Below are 27879 nucleotides of genomic sequence, written 5' to 3' on the forward strand. Positions count from 1 at the left end.
TTTTAACATACTTTGCCAAGGAGACATGCAGTTCTAGTGTTCTCCTAGGGCAAAGATGACAGGTTATAAATCCAGAAAGGGACTCTCTGATCATGTAGCCTGGCTTCAGATATTACACAAGCCTTGTGGTGTGATTTTTGCATTTGGGAACAAAGCCATAGGGGATGAAGAGTCCTATCCAAAGTGGGGTGGGAGSCTGTGCTCTGCTAGTGATCCCTCACCACGCACCGTGTGCAAGAACCTTCTGCACCAAAGTGTTTGCCTCTGCTAGGGCTCCTTAGGAGGAATCATTTGGTTTGCTAACACCTAGAAGTCAGCAGACCCAGCGCTGATTGGAGAGATGTCTACCATGCAGGCGACACACACACCTACCTAGATCTGGAGGGCAGAACAAGCAGCAGTGCGGTCATGTAGTTGGTGTACCACAGCCTGGCAGTCTGAGAGAGGGATTTTAGCCTTTGTTCTTCATAAGCAATCATACCTCTTGATCTAACACGGGCACATAACCCATTTTAATCCTTAGGCACTAATATCATCCATCTGAGGGATTCTTTCTCCGGGACTAATACCTGGATCTTCTGTTGGGCCTGTCCAGGCTGATCATTTCTCAGGCCTGTGGCCTCCTGGTCCCTGGTAACTGCATGAAGAAGCGCTCTAAGCCCAGAGAGATCACTACATGAGGAAAGGAGGAGCCCTGGGCTAGGCTTTTAGCTCTCTTGTGTTGGTGTAACTCCAGCCCCAGGATTCCCTGTAGGTTTTAGTCCTCAGATGGGAGGAGGAAGTGCACATGTTATTTGAACTAGAGTGCCAGTATTCTGTTTCCAGAGGTGGCTGCCTCCATATTAAGAGCTCACTGTAATCTATCTTTTTTTCCTATAAAAATTAAATATTTTCCTTTAAATCCTAGCCTATCAAATACTGCTCTGGGAGACAAGGGCCTTTGGCAGCTGTTTCAGTTCGTCCCGAGTTTGAAAGTGTTACATTCACTCAAGTAAGTAGCTGCTGTTTTTCCTTGCTTATAGATAGGTTTTTGTAGTAGTGGTTGTACAAACACAGTCTAGGTTTGGGAAAAGCTGTTCAGAATCAAGTGTAGTATCTGATACAGATGTGTTTTGTCAAGGGTAGATCCACTGCGTTGTCTGTTTTTTCCCCCAAATCTGGTCCAGGATAGACTGACTGCACCTGAAACTTGACTGAGATCAGTGCCTAAGAGGCTGTGCACTCAGTAATCTGAAGGAGACAGGTGGTCTTGTGGGAAGGTGTTGCCTGGTTTCTAAAACAGGCTGAGATCTTTAACAGGCYACCAAAGTTTTCCTCTCCTCATTCCATATGAGGTGGGTGAGGAGAGCAGACTTTCACCTCCCAGGACTGGGTATCTTTGGAAGATAAATGCTGAGGAGCTCCAGCTGCAGCGGTGAAGTCTGAATTCTGCCCTGGTCATGGCTTTTATTTTTGAATATTTTGCCTGCGCTCTCATTACAAATGCACTGTTCAAGAGGCTGGGTCAAGAGCTGTAGCATCGTTCTCTATTGAAAGAGATACTTATTGTCACTGTTTGATTATTAAACTGCCCTCAAAATAAGACTGCTGATATGCAGTTACTGATAGTTTCCAGCTTCTCCTCACCTCAGTGCCATGAAACACTGCTGCCATTCATCTAGGTTCTTCCCACTACCATCATGCAAGCTACCTACTGTCACACCAGGTACTGTGAGAGACCTGAGCCTGATCTTCATTACTGTGAATTTTGTACTGCCATGACTTCATGGGCAGCCAAAGAGTTTTTCTTGTATTGCATCAGTGAACTCTCAAAGCAACAGCTGTATTTAACACACACTGGAATGAGTTGTGTGAGCAGAACTGTAGTTGGAAACAGGGGCAGCAAGGTGCTAGAGAAGAAATCTCTGAGTGTTGGACAAGGATATCTATTTTGATCCGATGACTCTGTGTTAATTGCTAATAGTTTTGATTCCAGCATCTGATTTCACCTCTCCTTCCTCTAGGCTGAATGACAATCAGATCTCCCTGAACTCTGTGTTTTTCTTAGCTCAGTCCTTATCTGCACTGGAACRCATTAAAACAATGAACCTCAGGTATGGCCAGGAGTATTTTTTATATGTTTCTGTACTATTTAAGACTGAAGGACCTGGTTTTCAGGGAATGATACAGCAATGTTTGTCTTCGAACTCCACGCTAATTATGTTCTCTTCTGGTTACAGCTTAGGACACATGCAGGTGGTTCATATAACCTTTTGGGAAAGAATCAGGTAAAATCATACCCATTGAACTGTCTAAGCCTTTCAAGCGCCTCGTCGCCAGATCTTATGTAGGTGGTGATGYTGTGAGTCCCTGAGGTGTTCCAATCAAAGAGCCATTTGGCTCTGAGCTCCAGTCAGGGTGGTGGAAGCAGGAAGTATCWGGGCAATGTATTTGGGGGTGACTGACAGCAGTTTGAGGATACAGAGCAGACTGTAGTGTCCTAGTGCTGATTGGGGCTATAGCCATGGATGCAGAGCCCTCTGGTCTCTGGGAGAGAGGCAGTAAGACCCTTTCTGTTCTGTGGACAATGAGAGCCTAATTCTGGCAGGTGGAGAAGGGAGGCAGACTGGAGCATGAGGCCACTGCTCCCCAAGCTGCAGCATGGAGAGTGTGCTACATGGAAGCAATAGCATCAGCACAAGTGATGGTGGGAAAACCATTCTTTTTCCAGGGTCAGAAGTACCAGCAGATCCAGAAGAAGCTTCCTGGCATGTCCTATGCCTGTAGCAAATGGCCARTGCTTTAGGTATGGCAACCCCAGCTTCTGTTTGTCACCGAGGAGTGTGAGGAGAGATGGCTGTGGGGTCTGTATCTTTAGCAAAACATGAGGGACTCGACGTGCCTCTCCAGCTCYGTCTCCTCAAAGAGCTGCTCTGTGCCCTGTCTTCAAAGGCAGATTCAGCTCTCTTGGAAAGCAGRTGTTCCTTTCTCTGTGCATAACCCATCATGACTGATGGGGCAGGCACAGAAATGGGAGGGGGAGGTGACACATATTCCACACAGAGACACTTGTGGAAAAGGTTTATCTTTAGTATCTATCCTTTCCATTCTCTCCCCTGCTGAAAATGGTCAGGGAGGCCAGTCCCCAAAATAACACTTGGTTACAAGGAAGAAGGTCTTGACTGGTATAATTTGGCAAAACCTTCCAGGCCAGCTGCCATCATTCCTGTCCCGACTGTTTGTGCTGTGTGGCCACTGGAGAGACAGAGTCATATTCCAAAGGCAGTTGGGTGAATAATACACCCTCCTGGGACAGACTTGGGACATCCACTGCTACGAGTGCACATGTTAAAATGAAAAGTACACCTTCTGCTTGGCCAAGCTCTTASATGCTGTCTTGCTTTCCTGTGGTGGGGGGGCTGCCACCTGTAATTAATGAGATACAGAYGTGGCTGGCTGCTGCATTCATCCCATGCAGACCTATCAGACTTTGTCACCCTGGGAGGTTTTTCAGACCTCCTTTTTGGAGAAAGACAGAGGAGGCACTGTTCTCAGCCCTGCTCCAGGACAGCTGAGGTGATACTGAGCAGAGGAGGATGCCGTCCAGTCTCTAGATGCAATTTAAGTACTGATGWTGTGGCTCCAGGAAGGCAACACTCAAGTAATGCACTATTTTGGGGTGGGGCTRGGAGGGAGTGTTGCCATACCATGGTCATGGGAAGTGTTCAGCTCCTGAGTGCTTCATTTGCTTCAGTCTCAGGGACTGCACAATGGGTCCTGAGGATGTGACCAGGCTGTGCCAGATCCTGGCTGAATGTACCCAACTGACAGAATTAGAGTAAGTGCTATGCACTCAGCAACTGCGTTTGTCTGTCTGTCTATCTGTCTTCCCAGCCCACAGATGCAGAGACAGTAGTCAGGTCAGCAGCAGATGGGAATCAGCATCACTCTGCTGTCCTCAGTTGACCTGTACCTACAGCTGAGGAGCAATGGAGGAAGTCAGGCTATGTGTAACAGTGTGCAAGTTCTGGGCAAGTGAGATCTCTTTTGTCCGGGTAGAGCCCAGGGCAGGACAAGAAAATGTCTTCTCCTCGCAAGGCTGCTTTCTCAGACTGCTTGCTGGAAGACAGCATTCACAGCTGGCCCTGTGCAGCATATGAGGCCTCTGAGTTGACCCACCACAACCGCTTAGAAATGCCCTAAGACTTCACCCAGAGGTTTTGATAAATCCACATGTGGCACTATCCTTTCTGTTTCAGACAGATTTTGGCCTTTTCTAAGTCTATCATGTCTGTGTATAAACACCCCAGAGAACATGCTCTCCTAGTCTTCCTCAGTCATATGACAAAGCACAGCTACTACCAGGTAGTCCTTGAGATCCTTGCTTGCAATATACCTTGTCCAGTAAACCATGAATCAAACTCCTGAAGAGCTGGCCGCCTTGCAGACAGGAGTTTGGTGCCAAGAAAATTAAAAGAATATCGCTTGAACAAAAAATGAATAATAACAAATAGTATGATACCAATATTGCATGCAGGAAATACATCAGTAGCAAAATTTGATAAACTTACACTAACAGAAAAGTAAAACTTAAAACTGGAATTTTGATTGGTTATAAAGAAACAGTTACAAGGACCAGTCTCTTTAATCATAAGGACTAGCGCATTTCTGGACATACCCTTGTTTAAACATTTGCTCATGACTCACCCATGCACATGTGTGCATGCATGTCCATATAGATTTTACAGAAATACTTACAGATTGTCYGAACATCTCCTGGAACTTGTTTTCTTCCATGTTTTGCAGCCTGTCTGGAAATTCATTGAGTGACCAGTGCATTGAGAGATTGTTGACCTTCCTGCCTTACCTCTGTCATCTGACACTACTGAGGTAACGTTTGGAGACCCTGTTTTGATTATTGCCGTGAGACATTGGTCTAGAAGGTGCTAATATCACAGCGTGTCTTATGAGCAGTAGCCAGTTATTATAGATTAACAAACAAGGCAAAGAAAACTCTGACTCCCTCAAACTCTTTCACACCTGTATCTGTCTTATTTCTAGAACCATGCATTCTAGAAGCAGCATTGAGCCTTTTTTCTTTAATGACACACAGAGGAGAGAAAAAGGACAGGAGATGAAATGCCCACCCCAGGCCCAGCAGCCCTACTAACCCTCTGTTGGGTCCCGTGGAGTGTTACTTCCCAAATCCTTAAAAGGTGTATGGCTTGTTGGTTAAGAAGCAATAACAACACACTCATAGAGTACCTGTGTGCGGCCAGCATCCCTTGGCCCTACCCCCTCAGGGATCTGGTGTCCTGCCCTGCTCAACGCCAAGTGTTTCCTAGCAGCGTGCCAGCTGTTTGGGCTTGGAATTAGGCATCTACCCAGAGGTGCAGTCAGAACTGGGGCAGCCTCACCCCTGGGGCAAAAAGTACAGAAGGTGCTTGGTCATCTCCTGCAAGGGATCGTAGTGTGGAGGAGCTGCCATCTGGGAGACTGAATTCTCTCACTTGGGAGATTCTTTTCAGTGCAATGTCCCTCCTGTCCAATTGCCTGCCCTTCACCACCCCAAGAAGAAGTGTTCAGGATAAATCCTTGGTCTAAGCTCTCTTGTTAGTCCAAGGAGATGAAGAAGTGCTTGCAGAGGGTGATCTAGCACAACTGAGCCAAGATTTCAGCTGAGATCTGAAACTCTCCCTGGGGATGCCTTGCCTTCTTTGTTGATACAGAGAGAACCCCATGCGCCAAACTTTAGATCCTCATTCAGTGATCTTGAATTAAATGGGATGAATCCAGAGTAAGCAATGGGAGAATCAGATCCTATGTATAGGAGCCATTCTTCCTGGGAGCTGATTTCATTCTTCTTTCTTTCCACTCCTTTCCAGTATTAGGAACAATAACTTTTCTCCACATTGCACTGTCTTACTGGTCAACTCCATCAATCTCTGTGAGCGGATCAGAAAGGTAGAAGTGAGGTAAGGCAATCAGGCTGTTTGTAGCCTAGCAGCTCAGCTCTGAAGGAAATACAAAGCTTGTCTTTGAAGAATGTAGCTAAAGAACTTTCTTTGTGTTTACTGCAGGTCAAGTGAAAATGCTTTTTTGCATTTTGGAGCAAGTATGGAAAGTGAAGAGACATCCTGCAGGTACTGGAATGCCACACTTAATTATAAATTCACTTATTTTAACTAGATTTGAAATACTAGTGCAAGTAGTCAAACCTTGTGGTTGTATGAAGACATATGGACTAGTAATCAAAGAGTTAGGGCTAGTAACCAAGGTTCTAGGGCTTGCCTAAATGCAAGTCTTAGTATCATTTAAGATGCCACGGGCTAGCAGAAGCCCATATCTTGAGTGGCAGTTGGACTACACCTAGTCATCATGAATGGCATCAGATCCCACTGCACAGGCAACTGAGTTGAGCTCTATCTATCACATTTTCCTCATGTTCCTCAAATTCTGGGTGATCAACTCCCTGTGAGCATCTGTGCGACATGTATGTATCATGCATCTGCAACCTTTATGGAAGTGATATTCACTTACTGTCCCCATAAATAAGGCTGTAACATGTCTCCAGTTAGTCACCCAGGCAATAAGAAGTCTGTTTCTGACCTGTAACATTGGGCTGACCATTACCAACTTTATGGAGGTGCTGTGAGAATCATCTAACATGGGCAAAGCTAAGGACATTCACCTCAGCTGAGGGATCAAGTGTTAAAGACCCAAATACTGCACAAAGACTGGTATAAAAAACCAGCTGCTGATGGTTGGCTCTCAGAGCTCAAGCTGAGCATAGTTGCTTGAGCATACTTTAACACTCTTGTCTTTTACACAGACTGATTGACTGCGCCATCAGTCAAGGGCAGATAGGTGAGCTCTGCAGAGTCCTGAAGCAACATGGGTGGATGGCCGAAGTAGAGTAAGTAGAGCTTGTATTGTTCCTGGAACCTGGAGTCACTGAGGCAGAGCTGAGTTGGTGCGGTTCAGCATTACCCTGGGTTTCTCCGCCTTTCTGTGCATATTAGTGTGCTCTCTCAAAATATTTGGAAACAGAAGATAATTACTAATCACACAGCTCCTCTATATGTATTTCGAGAGGACTTGAGCTTGTGCAGGACAGCATCCTTGGGATTTTCATTCAGTGACTGTTTTGGTGTATTTCATGCTGTGGCTTTATCGGAGAGTTACCTTTCTGGAGCTCATGTTTGTAGGGCAGCAGCTTGTATTAGAACTGTARTGGCTGAGCTGGGATTTAAGCCCAGGAAGTTTATCTTTTTCCTTGGAAGCTTCTTGCAGGAGCATTACTGCTTAAAAGACTGCATTTCAGTTTTTCACCTTGTTCTTCTGCTTTTCAGTCTTTCCAGGAATCAGTTGGGAGATGAAGGCCTGAGGTGCCTCTTGGACCACTTGCAWCAAGCACCCATTACCTGTTCCCTCAAGTAAGAAATTTGCTGTGAATTGGAGTGTTTRGGGAATTTCCTGAGCCCTTTCTAGAGCAGGAGGCCTCACGGGAGCAGCAGGTGCCTAGCAGAAAGGTCTGCATGGGATCTCCCATGGAACCAGTTGTCATACCTCTCCTATTGGAGAAGCCAAGATATGARTGAGCTATGGGTGTGACTCAGGGTCTGATCCAAAGTCTACTGCTCAGGCAGTCTTTCTCTTTGCATCAGTGGGAGTTAACATGGTCCTGACTGAGGTAGCATGACAGAAGATGACAGGATTCTCTGCATTTTCAGTTCATCACGTCTCTGTGAGSATTATCCTCTTTGAATAACTTGGGATACAGAGAACTTGTGAGCTTAGTTGGGCCTTATTCTGGCCTCTGTCCCTCTCTGATGGAGGAAGAGAGGTGCAGGCTGCCTCTGTAGTGCCAGTCAGGCAAGTTAGAAGTTGGCTATGTCAGCTAAGCTTTTGGTGCTATGTCTTCAAGGGGTTTGGTGCATTTAGCTCTGGCAAAAGGGGATCTGCACCCCACAAACTGCTTTGCCAACTTGAATTTCRCTTCTATGGCTAAGGAGTTTGAAGACAACACCCTTAACACTTGAAGAACTTTCCTGTTCTCTTCTTTGCAGTCTCAGCCGCAACAAGATTTCTCAGGATGGAGTTCTGGATCTCATAAATGCCTTTTTAACATCTGGAAATACYACTGAAGTTCAAGTCAGGTACGTGTTTCTTTTCACTAATTCCTGACTCTTTTTCTGTGTGTTTTCCTCTTAGCTATCCTATAGTTTGTGATCTTCAGCCAATAGCGACAAGGGCCACATTGTCACCTAACTTCATGTGTATTTGTGCATTCAAAGCTTTTGTTTATGTCCATTTCTACTGGCCAAGCACAGCTGGGTTGGGTAACTGTATCATTGCTGTGTTGTGTTGCTTTTTGCCTTTTGATGTACTCTTAAATTCTSACCACTGGGGAAATAGCCACTTTCCCTCTTTATCCTGTGCTCACATGTCTTCTCTGTGCAGTTTGTGCTCCAAAGCAGCTTTAATCATCAAGCTGACAAGTGGAGATGACCCAAGAAAAAATTTGAGGTAATAGTACAGATTTTTTTTTTGTCATTTCTTTGACAAAGGTGGTATCTTTTCTAGAAAAAAGGCAGACAAAACTGCTTTTCACTTCCTAGCTTCTGGCACAGTGATAATTTGCAGTAATAGATGGTACATTTGCACTGATTCACCTAATGGGAGGAGCTTTTTCATGTCACCAAGAATCCCTTATCTCACAGCTTCCCTGCTGACTCCTCTTCACCTCCACAGTCTGCTGAAGATGTCGCACTGCCTTGTCTGCCTTCATAGATCTTATTCAGTCAATGTCACCTTGGTTATATCTGAATGCTTCTGGCTTTATATGGGGATGAGACCCAACCATATCTTGCCCCACTCCACTCCATGCTTTAGTTTCCCCAGTGAAGAAAACAAGATGTTTGCATCAAARAAGACCTGGGGTGTGCTCTGGGCAGGTCCCTTCACAGATGATCAGATGACCAGGACCTTAGAGTGTAACGTGGTAGATACCTGCTTGGTGTCACCATGGCCCCTATGGGGTCAGTCACAGATGCTACGAAAAGCTGTAGCATTGTCGTAGGAAACCCATTATGGAAGTTTGCATGAGAACATCTTAACAGACGCTTTTAAAGCATTGCCAGAACCTGCTTTGGAAGCCCTGCAAAGCATTTAAGGTTTGCTAACACCCTTCTTTTTCTGTGAGGAAAGGCTGTGATGCCTGAGATTGCTGTGCCAGAAAATCTGACTGTTCATAAGAAACTAAGGCTGCTTTCTTTTACTTCCTTTCAGACTCACAGAATGCAACTTTCAGCCAGAGCACTTGGAAAAGCTGTGCATGGTCCTGGGAAAGTGCTCAAATCTGACAGAATATGTGTGAGTTAATGACTGATAAAAAGCCTGTATTGGACCTATTTGGCTTGGCCTGTTTGCAAGTCTTTCTTTGAAATGACTTTTGGTTCTAGATCCTCAAAGAACAATGTGACAGTCCAAGCTGCAGAGGCTCTTTTGCATTCCCTGAAGAAAAATCTGGGTCCTCTGAAAATCAGGTACAGTGTCACCGTGATGTTCTAGATATCAACCTGGGGGTCATCTGATAATCTAAGATCATCTTTCATGAAAAGAATCAGTGAGCTGTGGTTCTTCCAAAGATAGGTACGGTTGGTTTGAGAAAGGTCCGTGGATGACTCTCAATTGTCGGTATTTCAGCTTTATCTCCTTGATTCATTACTGGGGTTATCTCCCTGGCATCTCAGAGCACTCTGCTGCTTCATACAAAGCTGTGRATGTAGCTTCTGCTGTCTTTCTAGACCTTTACCTGCCTTATAAAGAAGGATGTTAATTCTCTGTGAGTACATTCCTAAAGTGTCCTCTGCTAGGCCTCACCAGAGTATCATGCACTTCACATGGGTAACAAATTCTTCACTTTTCCCAAAGTGTATTGTTTAAGAGTGCAAAGGTCACATTCCTTCTCCTTGCTTTTAGTGGTAGACAGACAGGACAGAAGTTGAAGTTTGCATCCACCTCTGCACGGAAACTGAGCTGCTTCTCATCTTTTTATTCCCAGTTTGTGTCCTGTTTCCTATGTATAGATAACAGCACTCTGATGATCATAACAGGCTTTCTGTGTATATTAGAGTGCTGATCACTCAGCTGATAGAGGTGGAGATGGATCCATGCATGAGAATAAAGCAGAGCTGCCTATATTCTGCTTTACAGCATAGAAGAGCCATGGGTATGTAAAGAAAGTGTCACAAGTCTTCTTGGGCTCGCTATCCAGGCCTGTGGGAACTTAACCGAGATCACGTAAGTAGTRCCTCAAGTTCTTTTATATCTTTTCTTTTAGCCTGATTTTTTTTTTAAGGAAACAGTATTGAAGCTGGTGCTCTTACTTGCTCTACTATTCTCTCTTCTTTGTTTCCAGTGCATTTGTAAGCCACTTGCCAACTTGAACTGAGTTTGATCCAGATATCTGACAGTTAGCAATTCTTAGATGGATTATGATCAGATAGTGGAAGGGAGCCCCTGGTCCTGGTCTCACCTAGGGGAAAGGTACCCAGCTATTTAGCCTGTATTAGGCATGGAGAATTCATCCAGCTGAGTAATGTCTTCCCAATCTCAGAAAAAGCTTCTGATTGTGCTTGTGTCATACTGAACACCAGAAAACACATCACAAGGCCATAGGAAGCAGTCTTTGTGAGTTCAGCTGCCCCTGGACTGGCGCAGTTAGAAGTAGAGGGTGTTTCTGGAACTAGGTTAAACATTGCAAACCTCTTGGGAGAGAGGTGCAATAGCGTAGTCCTGTCTCATCCAGCCCTCCTGATCATTCTTTTGGAAAATAGGATTCCCCTCCCTCCAAGAATACACAATTTTGTGATGTTCTCTCATCTCTGCCTTCCAGGATATGTAAAGATAAAACCCTCTTCCAATTATGCATGGTGTTCCCACCCTGCCTGGAGAAGGTGGAGTCAGTCGTTAGCAGGTGAGAAAGTCACTGTCATTATTCACTGCTTGTTCTGCAACTCACCATAGGATCAAAAAAAATCTTAGTAGGACCTGGAGCTCTGGGCTCCATGTGCTCAGTTTCAAAGCACCKCTGTACCACACATGCTGAGGGATGTGCACGTGCCTTGCAGGCCAATGTTCTTCAGGTCCATACTAGACCTGCATGAGGTAAAAAAGTGCCTACTTTACTCTCAGGACTGTGGTCACTCAGGCTTTTGGAGACTCTTAAGACATTCTGGCTTTGGCATGAGCATCTAGGGAGGGAACAGCATTATTGTCTTTTCCCTTTGTGTAGCTGCCAAAGAAGGCAACTCTGTCCTTGTGCTCCTGGGAAAGGGCCGTGCTTGCCTACACTGGATTGTGGGGCAGACAGCACATACCAGGATGCCCAGAGAGGGCGCTTGCAAGCTCTGATCTATTCCTACGTTTTGCTCTAAAGGATGCTGCCATAGGAAAGCTGTGTGCAGCTGCAAAGACTGCTGGTCATCTCTGACAGTTGTGTGCATTTGCATCCTACAGACTGAACCTGTGCAAGCTGGAAGTCAAGCGTGCTTGTTTCTATCAAAGAGTTCGTGAAAAATGTGCTCAGCTTCAGGAACTGAGGTGAGTTGCCAAGCATCACAGGCTTTTTGGGGGGGAAAAGGAGGTAGCTTGTCCTTCTGTGTGAAGGGGGGCAAGGGAGATGGCAGTGCAAAGTCCCAGTCCTTGCCATCTGGACTTGCCTTCTGTTTTAGAGTGTTTGGATAGAAAATAGAAATGGCCTATACACTTAGAGGCTTTCTGGGTCATCCTGCAAATGTGTCTAAATTGCTCCTTTCCCCAGCTACTGTGTCATTTTACCATGACTAGTAGCTTCCATGAGACCTTCTCAGGTGACCCGGGACCTTCTTGAGTATCCCAGCACCTGAGTGCTTTAGCTGTGGGCTAGGTACAGACCTTTTGTTGTCAGTGGGTATAGCCCAGACATGTTGTGCTGTTCTTGCAGATGGTCTCACGTTGAGCTCCATGGTGACGAAGCAGAAATGCTAGTCAGTGTTCTGCTACCTCTTCCAGAGTTGAAGAAGTTTGGGTATGTCCCCATGCATGMTTTTTTTCTGCTACTGAATGTGCACATCTGTGGTCTCTCCCCTATGTTTTAGCGTTTGTTAAACCCTGTACCTCACCCTGATCCTCTCTGAAACTCTTTGTCTCCAAGGTGGTCATGAGCTTTGTGATCTGTGCTGAGTCCTGTRTAGGTTATAAACTCTGCTGCTCTTTCCAATTGGTGCTATAGGTAGTTACTGAGGTACCATATGCATGTCTTGAGATTTTGGCTAGATTCTGATTCTCCTCTCTTTGCTTTTTGAAGCGAAAGTAATTGAAGACTGACACCTGACTCTTGTTTACGCTGTAGATAATTTTATACTGCCCTACCATGTAAAAGAGCTTTTTCTGATATGAATACCATTCAGTTGTCTTCACAACCCTCTTTGCCTGTAAATGAGAGGCAGGTTTATAAGGAATATCTTTGCCCAGTGAAATGCTGTGGGCCATATTCTGTGCTGGGGTTGGTTGACTCAGGCAGAGACTGTGTTATTTGGTACATGTATGCATCCTGCATTTCTGAGATCTCTCCTGAACTACCCAATCCTTGTAGTCTTGTGCATGGATGGTATAGAAGTCTCTTGAAACCTGCTGGACCCTGATTTCTCTGCTAGATAGAGGTTGGAACAGGGGCACCCTGCCCATCAGCGAGGAAATAAACTCTCCTCTTCCTCAATAGGCTGAGACCTGACCTTCTTGTTTGATCCTTACTGTTTTGCAGGCTGACATCTAGCAGTATTATGCCAACTGGAGTTGATTACTTGATCACTGGCTTGCAGAAGTGCCAGGCTATTGAGGAGCTTAAGTAAGTATGTTGTCACCAGACTGTCCAGAGTCTGTCAGGTCTTTCTAGATGCTTTAGTTGAACCACACTCTCCTTTCTGCCTGTAGTGTGGGCAGATGGATGTGCTTCCTGATGGCTGGTGGACTTTAGATGCAGAAGAATCAACATTTCCTTTTTATTTGCAATGAGAGATGAGTGGAAGAGATTGAGATCGATGGTCYGAGGCAGGAAATGTCCAATGGGAGAATAAAATGCTTTGGTAGCTGGTATGTGTATGGATCATGTCTTGGCTGGGAGGCAGCGATTACAATGCAGTAATTCCAGAGCCAGCATTTTAGTCCCAGAGGGTGGTCTGGTGGCCTGCACTATGAAGTGGCTTTTCCAGGTGCCTTCACGTACCTTCTGAAGTACAGCTGGACTCTGTATTTCACTGTCTTAAGAGCTTTGCCAGTCATAGTGGCATCTTGTGGCATGAGAGGCTGGGCAGCCTGAGGCCAACAGCAGTTCTTCTCCAGAGATTTGGGATTCTTGGTGCTTTATCAGGATCCAAAAGCATCCAACAGAATCACTTCAAAGAGCAAAGCTGAAAATTATTCACAAGGATTAAAATACATTCCTATTCCTCTTGTGCCCTTGTTCTGCATTCCTCTGCTCTGATTGCTGACGTGACTGCACTTGCACCTTGCCCTGACCCAGCAGTAGTTAGTTGTTCCTGTGTTCGTTCATCTTTTAGCCTAGGCCACATGAGACTCAGTGATGCTACCCTTCCTAAGCTTGTGCTAGGACTCTGTGAGATGCCATCTCTGAAAAGGCTTCTGTAAGTATATAACTGCAGCTCACCTATAGCCTTGCTTGCAGTTTTGAAGAACGCTAGCTTAACATCCATTTTTTTCTGGGAATTTCCAGCTTGAACCATAACAGTATTGGTGATGATGGCTGCTCCACGCTCACAGAAGCCTTGAGGAAAATGCACTACTTGGAGGAAATAAAGTAAGTTCCTTGTTTCTTGCAGACTCCTATCAGCAGAGAGGTGAGAACTAATGGTGACATTTGGGGGAGATCCAGGTGTGCTTATGCACAGTATTGTTACAAAAGCAGGGATGTTGCCAAATGCTCTTCTTGAGGTACCTTCAATTAACGGAAATCAGAACTTCATGTTCAGAAGGGGAGAGTTTGGTGTCATCCCACTTTGCTGCAGTCACATGTGTTAAATGAAACCTCCAAATTTAAGTCTTCCTTGGAATCTCCTGGATCCAGCACAGGGCTGGAGGTTCCCTTCTCTCCTGGGATTGCCTTGGACCCAGCACTTCTCTGCTCTGGAAAGGTCTGAATCTAGATCCAATCCCAATATAGCTCTGTTTTTTTGCCTTCCTCTTCAGCCACGTCCCGTCCCTTCTCCACCTTATGGCCATAGTAGTATGGAACACAGTAACCAAGCCTGGCTTGGAATTTTGGGTGGAATAATTTCTCATCGGTTAATAAGATCCTGCAGTGATTTTGGTTGCTCTCTGTGCTTTTTTTTAACCTCGTTAACAGTTATTTGGTTTTCATGGGACAGTTAAGAGAGGCAGCTCTTTGATTCTGCTGCCAAGGTCAGAGGTGAACTTTATGTCATGGGCAGATGGGAGATGTCTGCCATTAGCATTTTCCTCTAAAACAAAGCCTTTTTTCTCTTTTCTTTAAAGTTTAAGTCACAACAAGATTGGAGATCCAGGCCTGATAAATATAGCTGCTGTCCTGCTGCAAATGCCAAACCTGAAAAGAATCAAGTGAGTCACCATGTGTTACTTGGATTGATTTTGGTTATAGCCACAGTTGGTGGGAAAGCCTGTGTGGGAAGCTCTGAGTTGCCTTCATTTATACAATGCTCCAACTCCTTCCAAGGTTTTAAGTCTCATTGAAGACTTCATAAAAAAATCTACAAAGGCAATGGAAGGTCTTTCCTCTCCTGCCTTCCCTAAGTACAACTGGGCTTGACACCAGCTTTTCTTGCTGGTGTAGCAAACTTTCTAAGAGTGAAGGTTATAGTCATTTTTGCAGGCAGTTGTCCTCAGAGACAGTGATGGGCACTTGCCTGATTTCACTAGCTTTTTTGAACAGAGACTCTGCTAGCTCCATTATGTCTTGGAAAATAAACTTGCAGGCTTGTGGGGAAATGTACCAGTGTAAGATCCATGCAGCATCTTTTCTTGGGCTATGTAGGGTTTCCAGTGTTGTGGCCCCCCACTGTTGCTGTGTTGTCCTTCTTTCTTTAGGGGAAATAGGAGTCAACCTGAGAATTTGCCAGAGCAAGGACACAGTCTCTGGACAAGCTACTTTCACAGAGATAGGGATTCAAGCTGTGTCTTCTCTGAGGGAACAGAAATTAGGCTCTATTTGTTAGGCTCAAATCTGGGGTGTTCTTCTCAATTTTTTAAAGTTAAAAACCCTGGAAACTCCTTGAACAAGATAAGGATTTTCCCAGTTCTGTCTAATAGAGAAAAAACTGCTCCATTTTCCTGATAACTGCATGGACAGGAATGTCTCAGTACTTAATGAAAATATACTACAAATCTTGTTTTCCCAAGGCATTTTCTGGAGACCTGTGTCACTGCTGGACACACCACTGCAGCCCTATGTAGCCCATCATTACAGTGCCCTGAGTCTCCTGTTACAMCAGCCCACAAGGAAACACCTTAACCTGGTACATTCCGGTCCTCGTTCGGTCACTGAGAGTCTTTCATGCTTATTTTAGCCTGTCTGGAAACAAYCCTAGTCCTGTTGGAGGAGAAAAGCTCATGGACGCTCTTGCCCACTGCAAACATGTCGAGGAGTTACTGTAAGTGTGTCATTTCCAGTGTCCCTTCAGGAAGCTGGGCAAAAGTAAAAGCATAGAAATCAAGCCTGATATGGCCCCAGTAAAGTCAAAATCAGTTTTACCACTAATTCTAATGATAGCAGGGCAAAACCCATGGCTGTATCWGCTAGGTTTTGGGATTATATATTCATTGCAGTCTCTCGGAGACTCACAAAAACTGTACAGGCTCCATCAGTGGGGAAGAGCTGAAACTCAAGGGCTATGCAGTGCATGTGTTGCATAAGAAATCAGCTTTAGTCTGTGTGGCTGCAAAATGGAGGGTAGATGACAATTAGAATTTTTATTCACAGCTGAGTTTATTATCAGTCATTTCATTCCAGACTAGTTTACAGGATGAGAAAGAAAGAAAGAGAGAGAAAAAAAGAAAGAAAAAAAAAAAAAAGAAAAAGAAAGCATTAGAAAATGTTATTTCTGGTGCAAAGAAAATGCAGGAGCTATTCACATAACCTTCAGATTGTAAGGTGCTGGACTAAGGGCACATATTATAAATTGCAAATTCAGTGTGATTCCAGCTGATCATACAACCCAGCCAGTAAGGAAGATCAGTGTGTTCCTGAGGCATTTGAGGCCTGGAGGAAATAGCATTTCCAAAATGTGGCGTTTGGGTCTGATGACTTCCACACACACAGGGCACCTTCTACTGCTGCGGACCAGAAGGCCTCTAACATGTTCGCGGGGCGACACACTTCTGTTTAAAGGAGTCCTGACTTGGCTAGTTTGTGGAACAAGCAAAGTTGAGTGCAAGAAGGCAGCAAMATTTTACAACAACAACAAAAAAAGGAATAAAGAATAAGAGTCACTTATATAGTTTTCTGTCTGCCTGTGATATCAGCAGTGATATCCAGAAGCATTGCTACAGCATKAGCATAGCATATTTTACTTCACTGTTTAGCTTCTGCTGCAGGATTACAAAACTTCCTCATTATCCCTGCCCATCCCCAGTGTGTTTTGATTGAGGACATTCACTCCTTCCACAGTAGTCCCACACACATGTGGGTGAGAAATGTGGGTTACAGATATGWGTCAGTCACATACAGGTGAGGAATTAGGCTCTGTAGTTTGCTGTCAGTAATATTTTGTTTCTGCTCCTTCCAGACTACCTAGGAATGTTTTTGGTGACAAGACAGCAGTGAAACTTGCCCTCTGTCTGCCTCGCATGAGTGACCTGAAGATCCTGCAGTAAGTGTCCATCTCTGCCCCAGGAAAGCAGGATATCCTGGGAATATCTGGAATCGCTGAAAGAAAGTGCTGAAAAGGRAAATAGGCGTAAACTGAAGTGGTCCATGGGTCAGAGATTATTTTAAGTGGCTCAGGACTGAGAAACGCTCTTCAGGTACTCTGTGGCATCAAGCACTGACCATATTCCTTTATTATTTRTTGCCCTAAGTGACTCCATCAGCAGTGTCACATCAGCTATTCCTGTATAATCTCTTGCAGCATTTACTTTACAGGTGAATCAAGCGTTGTGTATACAGGAGAAAACCCTTTTAATGGACTTTGATTACACTAGCTCCTAATGCCTTTGGCTGTTCTCTTGTTCTGGTGTAATGTAAGCATAAATATGAACATCTGTGTGGTCTCTTATTATTTTGTGCAGTCACCTGAGTCATATTCCCCCCTGAACTTAGTGACGTTATATTTTTAAACCTTCTATGGGAGTTTTTCCAAGGCTCTAATCCATAGGATGTTGTCATACTGTGTCACAGTAGCAAAGCAACAGATCTGTAAGTTAAAAGAGCTTGGCTCRGTTAGCCTACAGGATGATTTCCAAGCTACGTCTAAAGTATCCTCAAAAGATAACTAAGAAAAGCAATCCCAGTGCTGGGAAACTTCAGTCCTTGTGGATAGGTTCTTGTCTCCACTGGAAAGATATTGGGATATCTGCAGACCTGAGGACCTATCCACTCGTTGGTTCCTAAGGYTGTTCCTCACCATCAGCTCAAATTGATCCCTTGTGCGCAGAGTTGGACGCAAACTCCCAGCCGTGCCCTGCAGCGTTTGCTTTCGCATCAACTGCCTAAATGCAGTCCTTCATTGGGAGCATGGGCAAATCCAGTGATCTGCATGTCCGTAGGGCCAGCTGTCACCCAAAGCAGCAGAAAGCCATGTGACTTACTAGGCACATTGCTGGCCCTCACTGTTACCACCCTGTGTTCAAGACCTCTTCGTTAAGAATGAACCACAAGAATCTCAGGTTATTTCCGACACTAGGTGCTGATTCAAAAGATATGGCAGTTTTCTTCTTAGCTAGTTAAATATGAACTTTTGTTTCAGCTTTATCCTGAAATAACCCCCAACCCAAGAAAGCCAAGTCCTTGTGTTTCTTTTGGCAGCTTTCAGGACAATAACATTGGGCCAACAGGAGGCACAGAGCTGGCCAGAGCCCTGGTGGGATGTCGGCTGCTGAAAGAGATAAGGTAGGCCATGGCAGGAGTGCTTGGGATGGTGCCGAACACATGTGCTGATACTACTCTGTGGATGCAAATCATTTCAGCTCAGAGGCCTGAGGTAGTCATATAGGCTCTTTTTGTGCTCAGGGCTGAGGGTGGTTCCACAGAAGCCAATTTGCCCACCGATTCTCGACGCTTTTCACAGGATGAGAGGAAATGCCTCTCTGAAGTCTGCTGCTCTGCACTGCCGGGGGGGGGAGGGGGGGGGGCAGCTTAGATCCATTTAGATGTCAAAACCAGTTTGCCAGTGCTGTTTGTTTGGGTTTCTATAGTTAGGTGCCTTTGGACTTTTGTATGTGGTGAGCAACGAAATTTCTAATACAGGACTGAAAGAATGCACGCTGTGTAAATAACTCTTCCTCCTGCACCTGTGATGCCACTATTCTTTGTCTGTTACACGTACATTTTAAAATTACAAAATGAATTAGGGTGCTGGTAATTTAGGTGGGACAGATGTCATGGCTCATGTTTACTGGTAGATAAGGATGGAGTAGCATACACTAGTAAGGACTGGAAGGCAGTTACTGGAGCCCTCTGAGCCTTTAAGAGCAATGTCTCTTTCCCACTGATCCTTTGGTCAAGTTTACCTTTATTCCTCTTCAGTCACACCAGTCATTAATATAACTTCTCACCCCCAGTTTCAGATGCAATACACAATATGTTGCAGCTCCATCCATCTCAGGCACTAACATAACTCCATGTTACCGTCTCCAGGCCTTTCACAACCGCAAGAATTTATGCTTGCCGGTCAGAGCAGGGCTGTCATTCCCATTTCGCTGAGCAGGAAGCTGACACTGAGTTGCCATGTCCTAATCTGGCCTGTCTCTGCTGTCGCTACAGCCCTCACTTAACTTAGGCTGAGTACTAGTGTTTGATTTGTTAACTCACGGAGTTATGTCTTGGCTCTGGCTCTTCTCTGACTGTAGCTGCTTTTCCTACAGCTGCTCAAACCTTTTCTGTTGTTCTTACAGCTTATCAGAAAATTACCTTGGGGAAGGAGGTATCCATGTCCTGTCTGAGGGACTGCCGTGCTTTGAACACCTCCAAAAGATTGAGTAAGTAACCAGGACATTGAATGTTACCAGGACAGAGCGTGGCTGCCCTGTTTGTAGCACAATCAGGACAAGAGCACAGCAGATGGGGCCAGCGCCAGTGCTGTATTCCCCACTGGTTCTCACCCCAGCATACTGTGCTCATTCACACCGGCTGGGGATGTGGCCAGACAGCTCAGAGCTCACTTGCCTTTCCCCGTTGCCAGATCTGTGAGTCTGAAGCTCTGTACTTCCCAGGGGAGCCTCAGATGTAGTTACATAATACCTGACTCTCTTCTTGTTCGCTGATTTTGATGTTGAATCCAAGTTGCTAGAAATGCAAAGCAAACACCCCCTCCTTTATTATTTTTTTCTTTTTTTTYTCTCTCCTTTTTGCTTCAGCTTGAAACTGTGTGGAATCACTGATGATGCCTCTAAATTGCTTTCTCATGGCTTCAGACAGTGCCCGTCCATGGAGGAGATAATGTGAGTGTGGGGATGAATGGGGGCTTCCTCCAACATACCGGTTGTGCTTCTCTTAATATCAGCTGTTACTATCACRGTTACAGTGCACTTATGACCCTGCTAAATATTTAGTGATACTTACTGCTACCTACCTTTTAGTGATAAATTTACTAGTGATTTACTGATTGACTAAATTCACTGGGAAACACTTCCTGCTATAACTAGCARCTTATTGGAAGCTGAGTCTGAAGAGCTGAACAGAACATAGAGGAAAACACTCATCTTTAGACTCTGCTCATTGTCCTTCATGCTTTAGCGTCTCCTTTGGGAGGAGGGACAGATTCCTTGTCCTTGTCAACTCTGTTCCAAGTTTTGCTTCCATTTTTTGAGACGGGTGTAGTTGGCTCTCACAGCAGAGCAGGAGCTTCTCTATGAAATTGTAGAGGATGAACTTGGGAGCTCAAAGCAAAGGGAATTTAGTTTGTTGTTGAACAGGGGGTACCACCAACTGAAACCTCACTTATCCATTTGAACCCTGTCCACACTGGAATAAAAGGAGTTGCACTGAATCGTGGATGTTTAATGTGTTTTTAATAAATAGCATAGAGAGGCTAACCACATTCTGATGTGTCTTCACCTGTCCAAGAGAACTTCAACAAGGAGCTTGCAGTGAACCTGCCTTAGCTATTATCTTTTTAAATGCCCTTTACCCTATTGTGAAGTACTTTAACTTCAATGCTGGTAGGAGGCTCCCGTGGAGTATGTGGCCTCATCAATCTGGAGCTGTCTGTAGCAGTAGCAAAGATTGACACAGCTGGAGCTACTGATGGGGGACAGACCTCCCAGGAACCAGGCTGAGATCACTGCTGTATCAGGATACAGCTCTGCTTAGTGGATAGTCAGACTTAGGGTTTAAAACRGCTCTACTGTGGCCAGCTGGGAAAGCCTTTATTGTCATGTCACTCTTAAGTGCCTCAATTTACCCTTCTACAAAGTACTCATGAATRGTTTGGATCAAATGATACACGGGATATAAGCCCATCAGACCTTCCTCTCCTTCCCTTGAAATGTATCTGTGTGGCAATCACAGATATCTTGGGACTCAAGGCATAAGGTCAAAGCAGGATTTGATTGCCAGTCCCAGGAGAATTGATGTCTGATGCTAATGCCATGTAATCCAGGTGGGGGACAGCAGTCTTGCAACATTCCTGGGGAGTCAGAAATGGAGTAAGGGGATGAGTAAAGCAGTGTTCAGTGCATAGGTGTGTTGCTGTCCTTTGCAGCATGACACTAGAGCTAGTTAACTGTGTGGGGAGTTACTAGTACTGCACTACATTAGTTTATTAGATTGATGGAATTTCCTTTATTTGCAGTGTTAGGAGGGGGCTTATCTTAACAGTGAAGGCACATGTGGGTTTCATCAGTGGAAAGATTCAAATGACCATGGGGTGCAATCTCCAGACACCTGTGAAATCCCTGAGCAGCCCATGAACTTTTTCAGTGGAAGGCACCAATTCTTAAGCCAGCTCCTGTTCTGCTTTTATTTTTGGCTCCTACATGTGACATAGAAATTCTGGAGTTCTCCAGAATTGGGGAGGGGAGTGACTGTATGAGGTGTCCCCAGGATCATTCAGCTGAGTGTTGTAATGAAACACTGAGCTTCATTACATGAATACATCCAAAAATGGTCTGGCTGTGCAGCTGGTGGCAAAAAAAAGATCTGAAATATTTTCTCATGTGCTAAAACACCAGAAAGTGAAAAACCCACCCTTTCAAGTGCCCTGTGAGCTATCCTTTGAAAAAGCTCAGAGACAGAGGGAGGCTTTAAGAGCAGGTCTGAGGGCCACTGTAGCTTCCACAATAGCTTAACACCACCAGCACAAAGATGAGCATCCTGGGATAAAGCTGTGTGCTCAACTGTCACTTTCACCTTTGGCATCTCATTCCCGGGTCCTACAGGACTCCAGAGATAACCACTGCCCCTGGGCTGTGTGGTGAGGCAGCCTGGTGCCTTATCATACACAGAAAGACGTGATAAGCTGAGGAAACTCCTCAGTTAAGCTTGTAGAGCAGGGGAATGTTTACCTGCTGTGATAAGAAGGCAATGAGCTCTTGTAAATGACTGGGCTAATCTGTGACAGGTCATACTGCAGCAATGCTGTAGCTCACCCTCCATTGGGCCTGGCTGACTAACYAGTTGGAATTTCTTGTCCATCTCAGATTGTCTTGGAACACACTTGGTGACAGAGGGGCCCAAGAGTTGGCCAGTGCTCTCCCAAGGATGGAAAAGCTGAAGATATTAGAGTGAGTAGGACTGTGAGAGCAATCCCAGGGAAACTTTTTGTATCTTTGAGCCTTCAATTGCAGCTGTTCCAGTAAGGGGATGCATGCTAAGAACAACAGAGACAGGCTTCTGCCATTCAAATTCTTGCTTAGCCTGCTGTGTATACCAGTGGCCAGCCCTCCTAGTGTGATAAACAATGTAGAGAGGCATTGAAGTGGCACTTGTTTTTATCTAAGGTCTTATTGCTGTAGGTATCTAAGCAGAACCTAATCCTGCTAACCTCCTTGTTTGAGTCAGGGAAGAGAAACTGGTATTTCTAGGGCATGAGACAGAGCATCTAATGACCTCAGGTGAGCTGCTTGATGCAAGTTTTTATTTTTTTGATGACTAGCAGAATGGTCTAGAAGAGTAGCTTGTTCAGAGAGTCTTCCTTTGTGAACGTTTGCAGCAAAACATGAGCTCTTGTCCCCAGAATAGAGCAACTGGACTGTGGGTCTTGGGCCATAGGAGCTCACAGGAAGCTCAAAAGCTGCTCCTGAGCTATAGTGCAACCAGTAGCCTGGGGCTGACTTCACCAGGACATTCATTGGCTCTGTTGCATCAAGCCGAGCCGTATCCCATGAGAGAGAATGTCATCTCCTGCCAAAAGAACTGTTCATGGAGCTTTCCTCTCTTGGGCCTTTGGAATATATGATACATATTCTCAGCTATATGAAAATATTAGTCTATTGTTCAGTGGATCAGAAACTGTTTTTTATTTGTCTTGGCCAAGGAAACTCCATAGCAGAGTTTGCCTGGCTGTTCAGCAGGTACACAAACGTTCTGCATGAGGCAAGAGGAGCTGTTTCTGTCATTTTTTGACATCAAGGCTGCAATGGGCTTTGTCAGAATGCTCTGAGAGCAGGAGGTCTGCTTACAAGTCCTATTACTGGAAGGATGTCATGGGGAGCAGCTCACACTTGTATGAACAGGGCTGTGGTGATAAAGATGAAGCTGATGTGAGTTGTGGAGTACTGCTGTGCTTGTGCAAAAGTGTGGCCCTTCTGGGATAGGAGAAGGCAGTGATAATCTCACTGTTTTCCATTCCTGATTCTGTTTAGTTTTTAAAAGCTCTTTCGCGCTCTCTCTCTCTTTTTGACAGTCTGGAGAAAAATCTCATTGGAGCCTGTGGGGCCACAAAGCTAGCAGAGGAACTTGCCAAGTGCCCAAAAATTCAGTTCATAAGGTGAGCAGGTATCGTAGAACTTTGTGGCTGGATATTTGCTCAGCTAAAAGGCTTTGGAGTGACCAGTCCTGAGATGGACGTGACTCAGCTGGCCCGTTGTCCTGGGTTAGCCAGTGTGGAGTTAGGATACTGCACAGGACCCAAACACAAACCAAGTAAGCTGAGGGTTTTCTAGAGCAGCTCCACTACCTCAGAAAGCCATGGGAAAAGGGGAATGAAAAGATTTCAAGGCTTTAAATGAGACAAAAATGAAGGTTGCTTGTATAATGTCTCCCTGTCAGGAAATTTGTTGCATTTTCCCTTTAAGTTTTCTTTTCCCCATTACATCTGGTTCTACTTCCTACATATTTTTTCTGCCCCATCCCACCCTCTCTCCTGGGATCCATTTCTTGCAGATACTTGGACACTTYTAGTTTTTCCCACTCTGTGTCACTGCTTCGCCAAACCCTGTGTATCAAACTCCAGTAGAAACTTTCTCTCTTGCAAGAGAGACCTTACCCATCCTTCACGCATTTGAAAAGTCACTATTCTAAGAGCTCCTTTGATAACTTTTTGGTAACACAAGTCCCAGAAGCCAACTGTCCAATCCTACGGGAGTGGTCTCTTTGCCCCATARCAGGCTCTGACTTCACCAACAGTGAGAGCAGCCTCAGAGCAACCATTGAGGAATATTTCTAGTCCTGGCTGTAGCTTGGGGCTGCTGTGTGCTTGCTGAGGTCGGCTGGGTGCAGAACAGCATACAGTCGCACTGACTCCTTGGGGCACTTCCCTTTGCAAGGTAAAGGTCCAACATGGGCAGCTTTGGGGTAAACCTGAAGAAATTAGGTAGATTTAGAATGGTGGTTCATGTAATCCAGGTTGCTTATGTGACTCAGCATTTCTCCCTTTCTGAGATCCCAGCAGCCTGAGGACTTTCAAAGCCTTAATCTCTCTCTCCCTTGTCTAGCTCACTCGAGCTAGCTGCTGGGTTGCTCCTCTGTCACTGAGACATGGCCATGCCTTTCTTCTTTCTCACCATGGGGCCTGCTTTCAAAAACCCAAAGCTACTTCATCCAGTCAGTTGCTGTCTTCACCAAACTATGTCCTTGCCTCACCACACCACCTCCTACAATAACGTCTTTGCTGCCATTGTAGGTTGTGGAACAATCCGGTGCCTAAGGGCCTTGCTGAGAATTTGACAAGCCAAGACTCAAGATTGTGTTTCTCCTTCTATTATTAAAGAAAGTCCCTTGAGTGACTAGGAGCTGCTCTCTTTCTTCCATTGCCCTTAAAAATTGCACTAAAAGGGATTCTGAAGAATCTAGGAAGCCAAAATCTGTACAAATAAAAACCGTAAGCATGAGGTCTTCCTTCACTGCACTTAACCAAGTTTCAACATTTACATGTTTTCTGTTTATTGTGAGCTTTTATGGGATATTTGATTATCAAAGATTAAGATACTAGTAAAAGAATGAATGTCTTCCAGAGGAGGATGTAAAATCTGACACTATTAGAAATGCACTCAAATAGGCTGTTTGAAAATTGTGAAATATAGCTATGATTCTGAGAAAAAACTGTAATATATATAACTGTAGTACATATATATATATATATATATATAATGTTTGCTTTGTAGCAAGCTCCTTTTCCTACAGAATTGCCTCAGTTTCCTAGTGAAAACTTAGACTTCTGAAATTTCAAATCATTGTCCAGCAACAACCAGTAATTGTGCTATGATGATGTGGAAGGGCCAGCATCATAGATTTCAGTGAGAAAATGTAAAGGACTGAGGTTGCAAAATAATTTGTAACAAAACTGTTCAGTGTGAGGGGATATTCTCATATGTGCTTTTTTAGAACTTTGGGTTTTTGCAATGTTTGGTTGCACTGATCTCTTTGAGGTGAAGTGAGTGGCAAGTTACCTGAAAATGCTGCTGTTCTGACTACACAAGGGACCCTTCAAGCTTTCTACCATTCCCTAAATCCCAAAGCCTGCATATCTCTAGGCAGTGGATGTTGGGTGTGTGGGAACTGGAGGGAGAAGATCCCAAGCACTGAGTTTGCTGCGTAGCAGATGAGACAGACCATGACTGCCCCTTGCATATGTGGAATGAGTTGGGTGATGCTATTCAAGTTATTTATTAAGTTGTTATATTGTATGTACTTCTTATTACATGTTTGCGCTGGAGATATTTAATCCTTGTGGTGAGTTTATTTATGGTATTTTATTTACAGCAGCATTCGCTTGGGGATAGATTGTTGGTCTAAATTGGGCAAGGCAGACTTTTGGAATGAAACAGAAAGGCTAATCAGGCAAACCTTTGAGCAGAGGAGATGGACAGCTGGTGCCTGTTATTTCTGGAGGAGCCACTGTCCTTATTTAAGGATAACATTAAGTTCTGTGAGATATTGATGTTATTGTACAGAGGTAGGATGTATTTTGCAGAGCAGACTGTATTCTGAAAAGGATTTAAAAACTACAACAAAGAAAATACGCTGAAATTCCTTATTAGGCTATAATTCAAGTACCTGAGATTTAAACACTGGAGTTTAAGTATAAGCTTTACTAAATGTGGCTGCTATTGTTTCAGATATATGTAGTTTCAGATCTAATTTGCAGACGAAAATCTTTCTAGTGCCCATCAAAGGAACAAAGCGGCACAAAAGGTAGTGTGATCACCTTCAAAAAGGTGTCTTATACTGTTGGCTCTTCACAGCTCTCCAGGACAGAGTGACCACTACTGTCAGAGATGTCTGCCTAGTTCCATTGTATTGTATTTCTTGTATTGATGACAAGTACTACTGTATTTTGATTTGATTTGATTCAGGTGTTATGGTAATTTATTTTTCACTGCTTTGAAACATGCCATCCTGTATATTGTTTTTCCTTCATTTTTGTGATGAGAATAAATGTGCTCTAACTGAATAAACTAGAACAACACTGAGCGCTTGATCACGGATTCCTTTTTTTTTCCGTTTCCAGTTACTTATGGTTTCTGGATCTTGGATGCTAACGCTATATGACTGCCTTGGGTAGAGCAACCATTCTAATAAAGGTCTATTGGGTTTGGATCACAATACCAGATTGTTTTCCCCTGCAATGAAATGTACTGTTTAAAAATGAATGAAACTTGAGATTCCACTCCTCCTGAGGGGTCAGATTCCTGACCTTAGGAAACATACATCAAATACCACGAGGCTTGTAAAAACATAATAGCAAGGCGTGCTAAATCTATTCATGCGGCATTTCTGCTTACTTCAGACGATAAGGAGTGCCTCTGGAATCCACGTGCACGCTTGGATTTATCAGTTTCTTTTCAGAATTCAAGATTAGCTCCCAAACACACACATTTCTGAGCTGAGAGAGTGGTCACCATAACCAAAGCAAAAGGACTTGCAGGGCATAATCAGACAACATCTCTTCCAGAACACCAGGTGTCAGCAAAAACCCGAAAATGGAAAGCAGTTGTCTACAGCCCAGTGATCTGGACTGGCTAAAATAGGGCTTCATGCTATCTTTGAGCAACTGGGTTCTCCCGTGGAGTGCATGGACTCAAAGGTTATGTATTCTCTGCTGCTAGCTGGATTTAATCACTGCTTTAGGCCTTTAAATACTGTGTTGCTCTGACACTTAGTGGACATTTCATTAAAAAAGTTGAGATTTGGATTGAGTTACATATGAAACAGAATGATGCCTATGATGGTCCCCAGCGTTTCTTACATTGAATGCGAGGTACTTTTGGGCTGGCCTCTCCTTGCTGTGCTTCTTGTTCTCAGTGTGCTGATTTCCTTATTCGCAGGTTGCAGTCGCATCTGAAAAGTTTTCATGGGGAACCTGGAGGCTTTGTCCAGCTGTGAGGTTTTAAGTTAATCTCAGGGTGTGCAGGAAGACAGGAGAGGCCATCTGGGACTGCGTGACATGGCTGAGTACTAAGGCGATTGCTGACTAGATAATTATTGTGGTCCGTTTTAGAGCTGTTACTATTAAGTTTCAGATTTATCATGGCCCCAAAATGGAAATTTATCAGGATCCTCCACACCCCAGTCCTCCGTTGCTTCTGGCTGCCTGCAGTCTCGGGGGCTTTTGATTGCAAAGCTTCTGTTTGCAGACAAAAACCTCACTTCTTGCACAGTTCAGACAGGTACCGAATACACAGAAAGGTGAGTTTGCTCCTGAAAAACGGTGCTGTCTGCAATGAAGGCATAAATCAGCTCAAACACGAACGTGGAGCCAAACCCACGCTTTGGTACCTGTCAGGGTCAGGGCAGCATAAAACTGGCATTTTTTGATCGGCAAGTGAGGCGGCACCTCTCCAAAAAGCCACGGTTTCGTGGCGCCAGGGGAGGTGGGTGACAAGGGAGACAGCTTGCCAGCCCTTTGACTGGTGTTTTTAAGGCTTTTCCTGCGATCACGTTGGCAAAGTCATGCTGGGAGAAAAACAGGCGATAATACAGTAATGATACAAAAATGCAGCAAACCGGGAAATTTCTGAAAGGCTCTTTCTTTGCATCGCAAAATGCTCCCGCCCTGAAACGGAGGCTTTCCACTGCAAAGTGAGTGTTCAGTGGAACAGCTCCTTTGGTAGCTAGCGTAGCTCCAAGGGGAGCGCCCTGGATTACCAAGCAGCCCTCAGGCCGTGCCCCGAACCAGCCGGGCACGGGYCAGTCCATGCGGTTTCTCTCTCTCATGCTAATTCCCTCCGTTCTCGCCGTGAAAAGCTCTTGGTTTTTTTTGTTTT

At 44.7% G+C, this 27879-nt stretch overlaps 1 protein-coding gene across 2 annotated transcripts in view; it reads left to right on the forward strand.

Annotated features, from left to right (window-relative positions):
* NLRC5 (NLR family CARD domain containing 5) overlaps nt 1-26077 on the forward strand; it is a 52120-nt gene extending 26043 nt beyond the window's left edge. Inside the window, exons 19-48 of one of the 2 annotated variants that reach the window (XM_085315727.1) lie at nt 908-991; nt 2004-2093; nt 2220-2267; nt 2711-2785; nt 3734-3817; nt 4786-4869; nt 5865-5954; nt 6060-6122; nt 6812-6895; nt 7332-7415; nt 8049-8138; nt 8443-8508; nt 9271-9354; nt 9444-9527; nt 10198-10284; nt 10880-10960; nt 11503-11586; nt 11969-12052; nt 12788-12871; nt 13584-13667; nt 13757-13840; nt 14536-14619; nt 15585-15668; nt 16803-16886; nt 18041-18124; nt 19129-19212; nt 19591-19674; nt 21874-21957; nt 23079-23162; nt 24297-26077. In XM_085315727.1, the coding sequence (XP_085171853.1) occupies nt 908-991; nt 2004-2093; nt 2220-2267; nt 2711-2785; nt 3734-3817; nt 4786-4869; nt 5865-5954; nt 6060-6122; nt 6812-6895; nt 7332-7415; nt 8049-8138; nt 8443-8508; nt 9271-9354; nt 9444-9527; nt 10198-10284; nt 10880-10960; nt 11503-11586; nt 11969-12052; nt 12788-12871; nt 13584-13667; nt 13757-13840; nt 14536-14619; nt 15585-15668; nt 16803-16886; nt 18041-18124; nt 19129-19212; nt 19591-19674; nt 21874-21957; nt 23079-23162; nt 24297-24381 (2455 nt within the window). In that variant the 3' untranslated portion in view covers nt 24382-26077. The remainder of the gene's footprint in view (nt 1-907; nt 992-2003; nt 2094-2219; nt 2268-2710; nt 2786-3733; nt 3818-4785; nt 4870-5864; nt 5955-6059; nt 6123-6811; nt 6896-7331; nt 7416-8048; nt 8139-8442; nt 8509-9270; nt 9355-9443; nt 9528-10197; nt 10285-10879; nt 10961-11502; nt 11587-11968; nt 12053-12787; nt 12872-13583; nt 13668-13756; nt 13841-14535; nt 14620-15584; nt 15669-16802; nt 16887-18040; nt 18125-19128; nt 19213-19590; nt 19675-21873; nt 21958-23078; nt 23163-24296) is intronic. The other variant, XM_085315728.1, reaches the window with a different exon arrangement.
* The last annotated feature ends 1802 nt before the right edge of the window (nt 26078-27879 follow it).

The sequence above is a fragment of the Rhea americana genome, unplaced genomic scaffold, assembly GCF_003343005.1.
Source record: "Rhea americana isolate MKP2758 unplaced genomic scaffold, rheAme1 scaffold_438, whole genome shotgun sequence".
NCBI lineage: Eukaryota > Metazoa > Chordata > Aves > Rheiformes > Rheidae > Rhea > Rhea americana.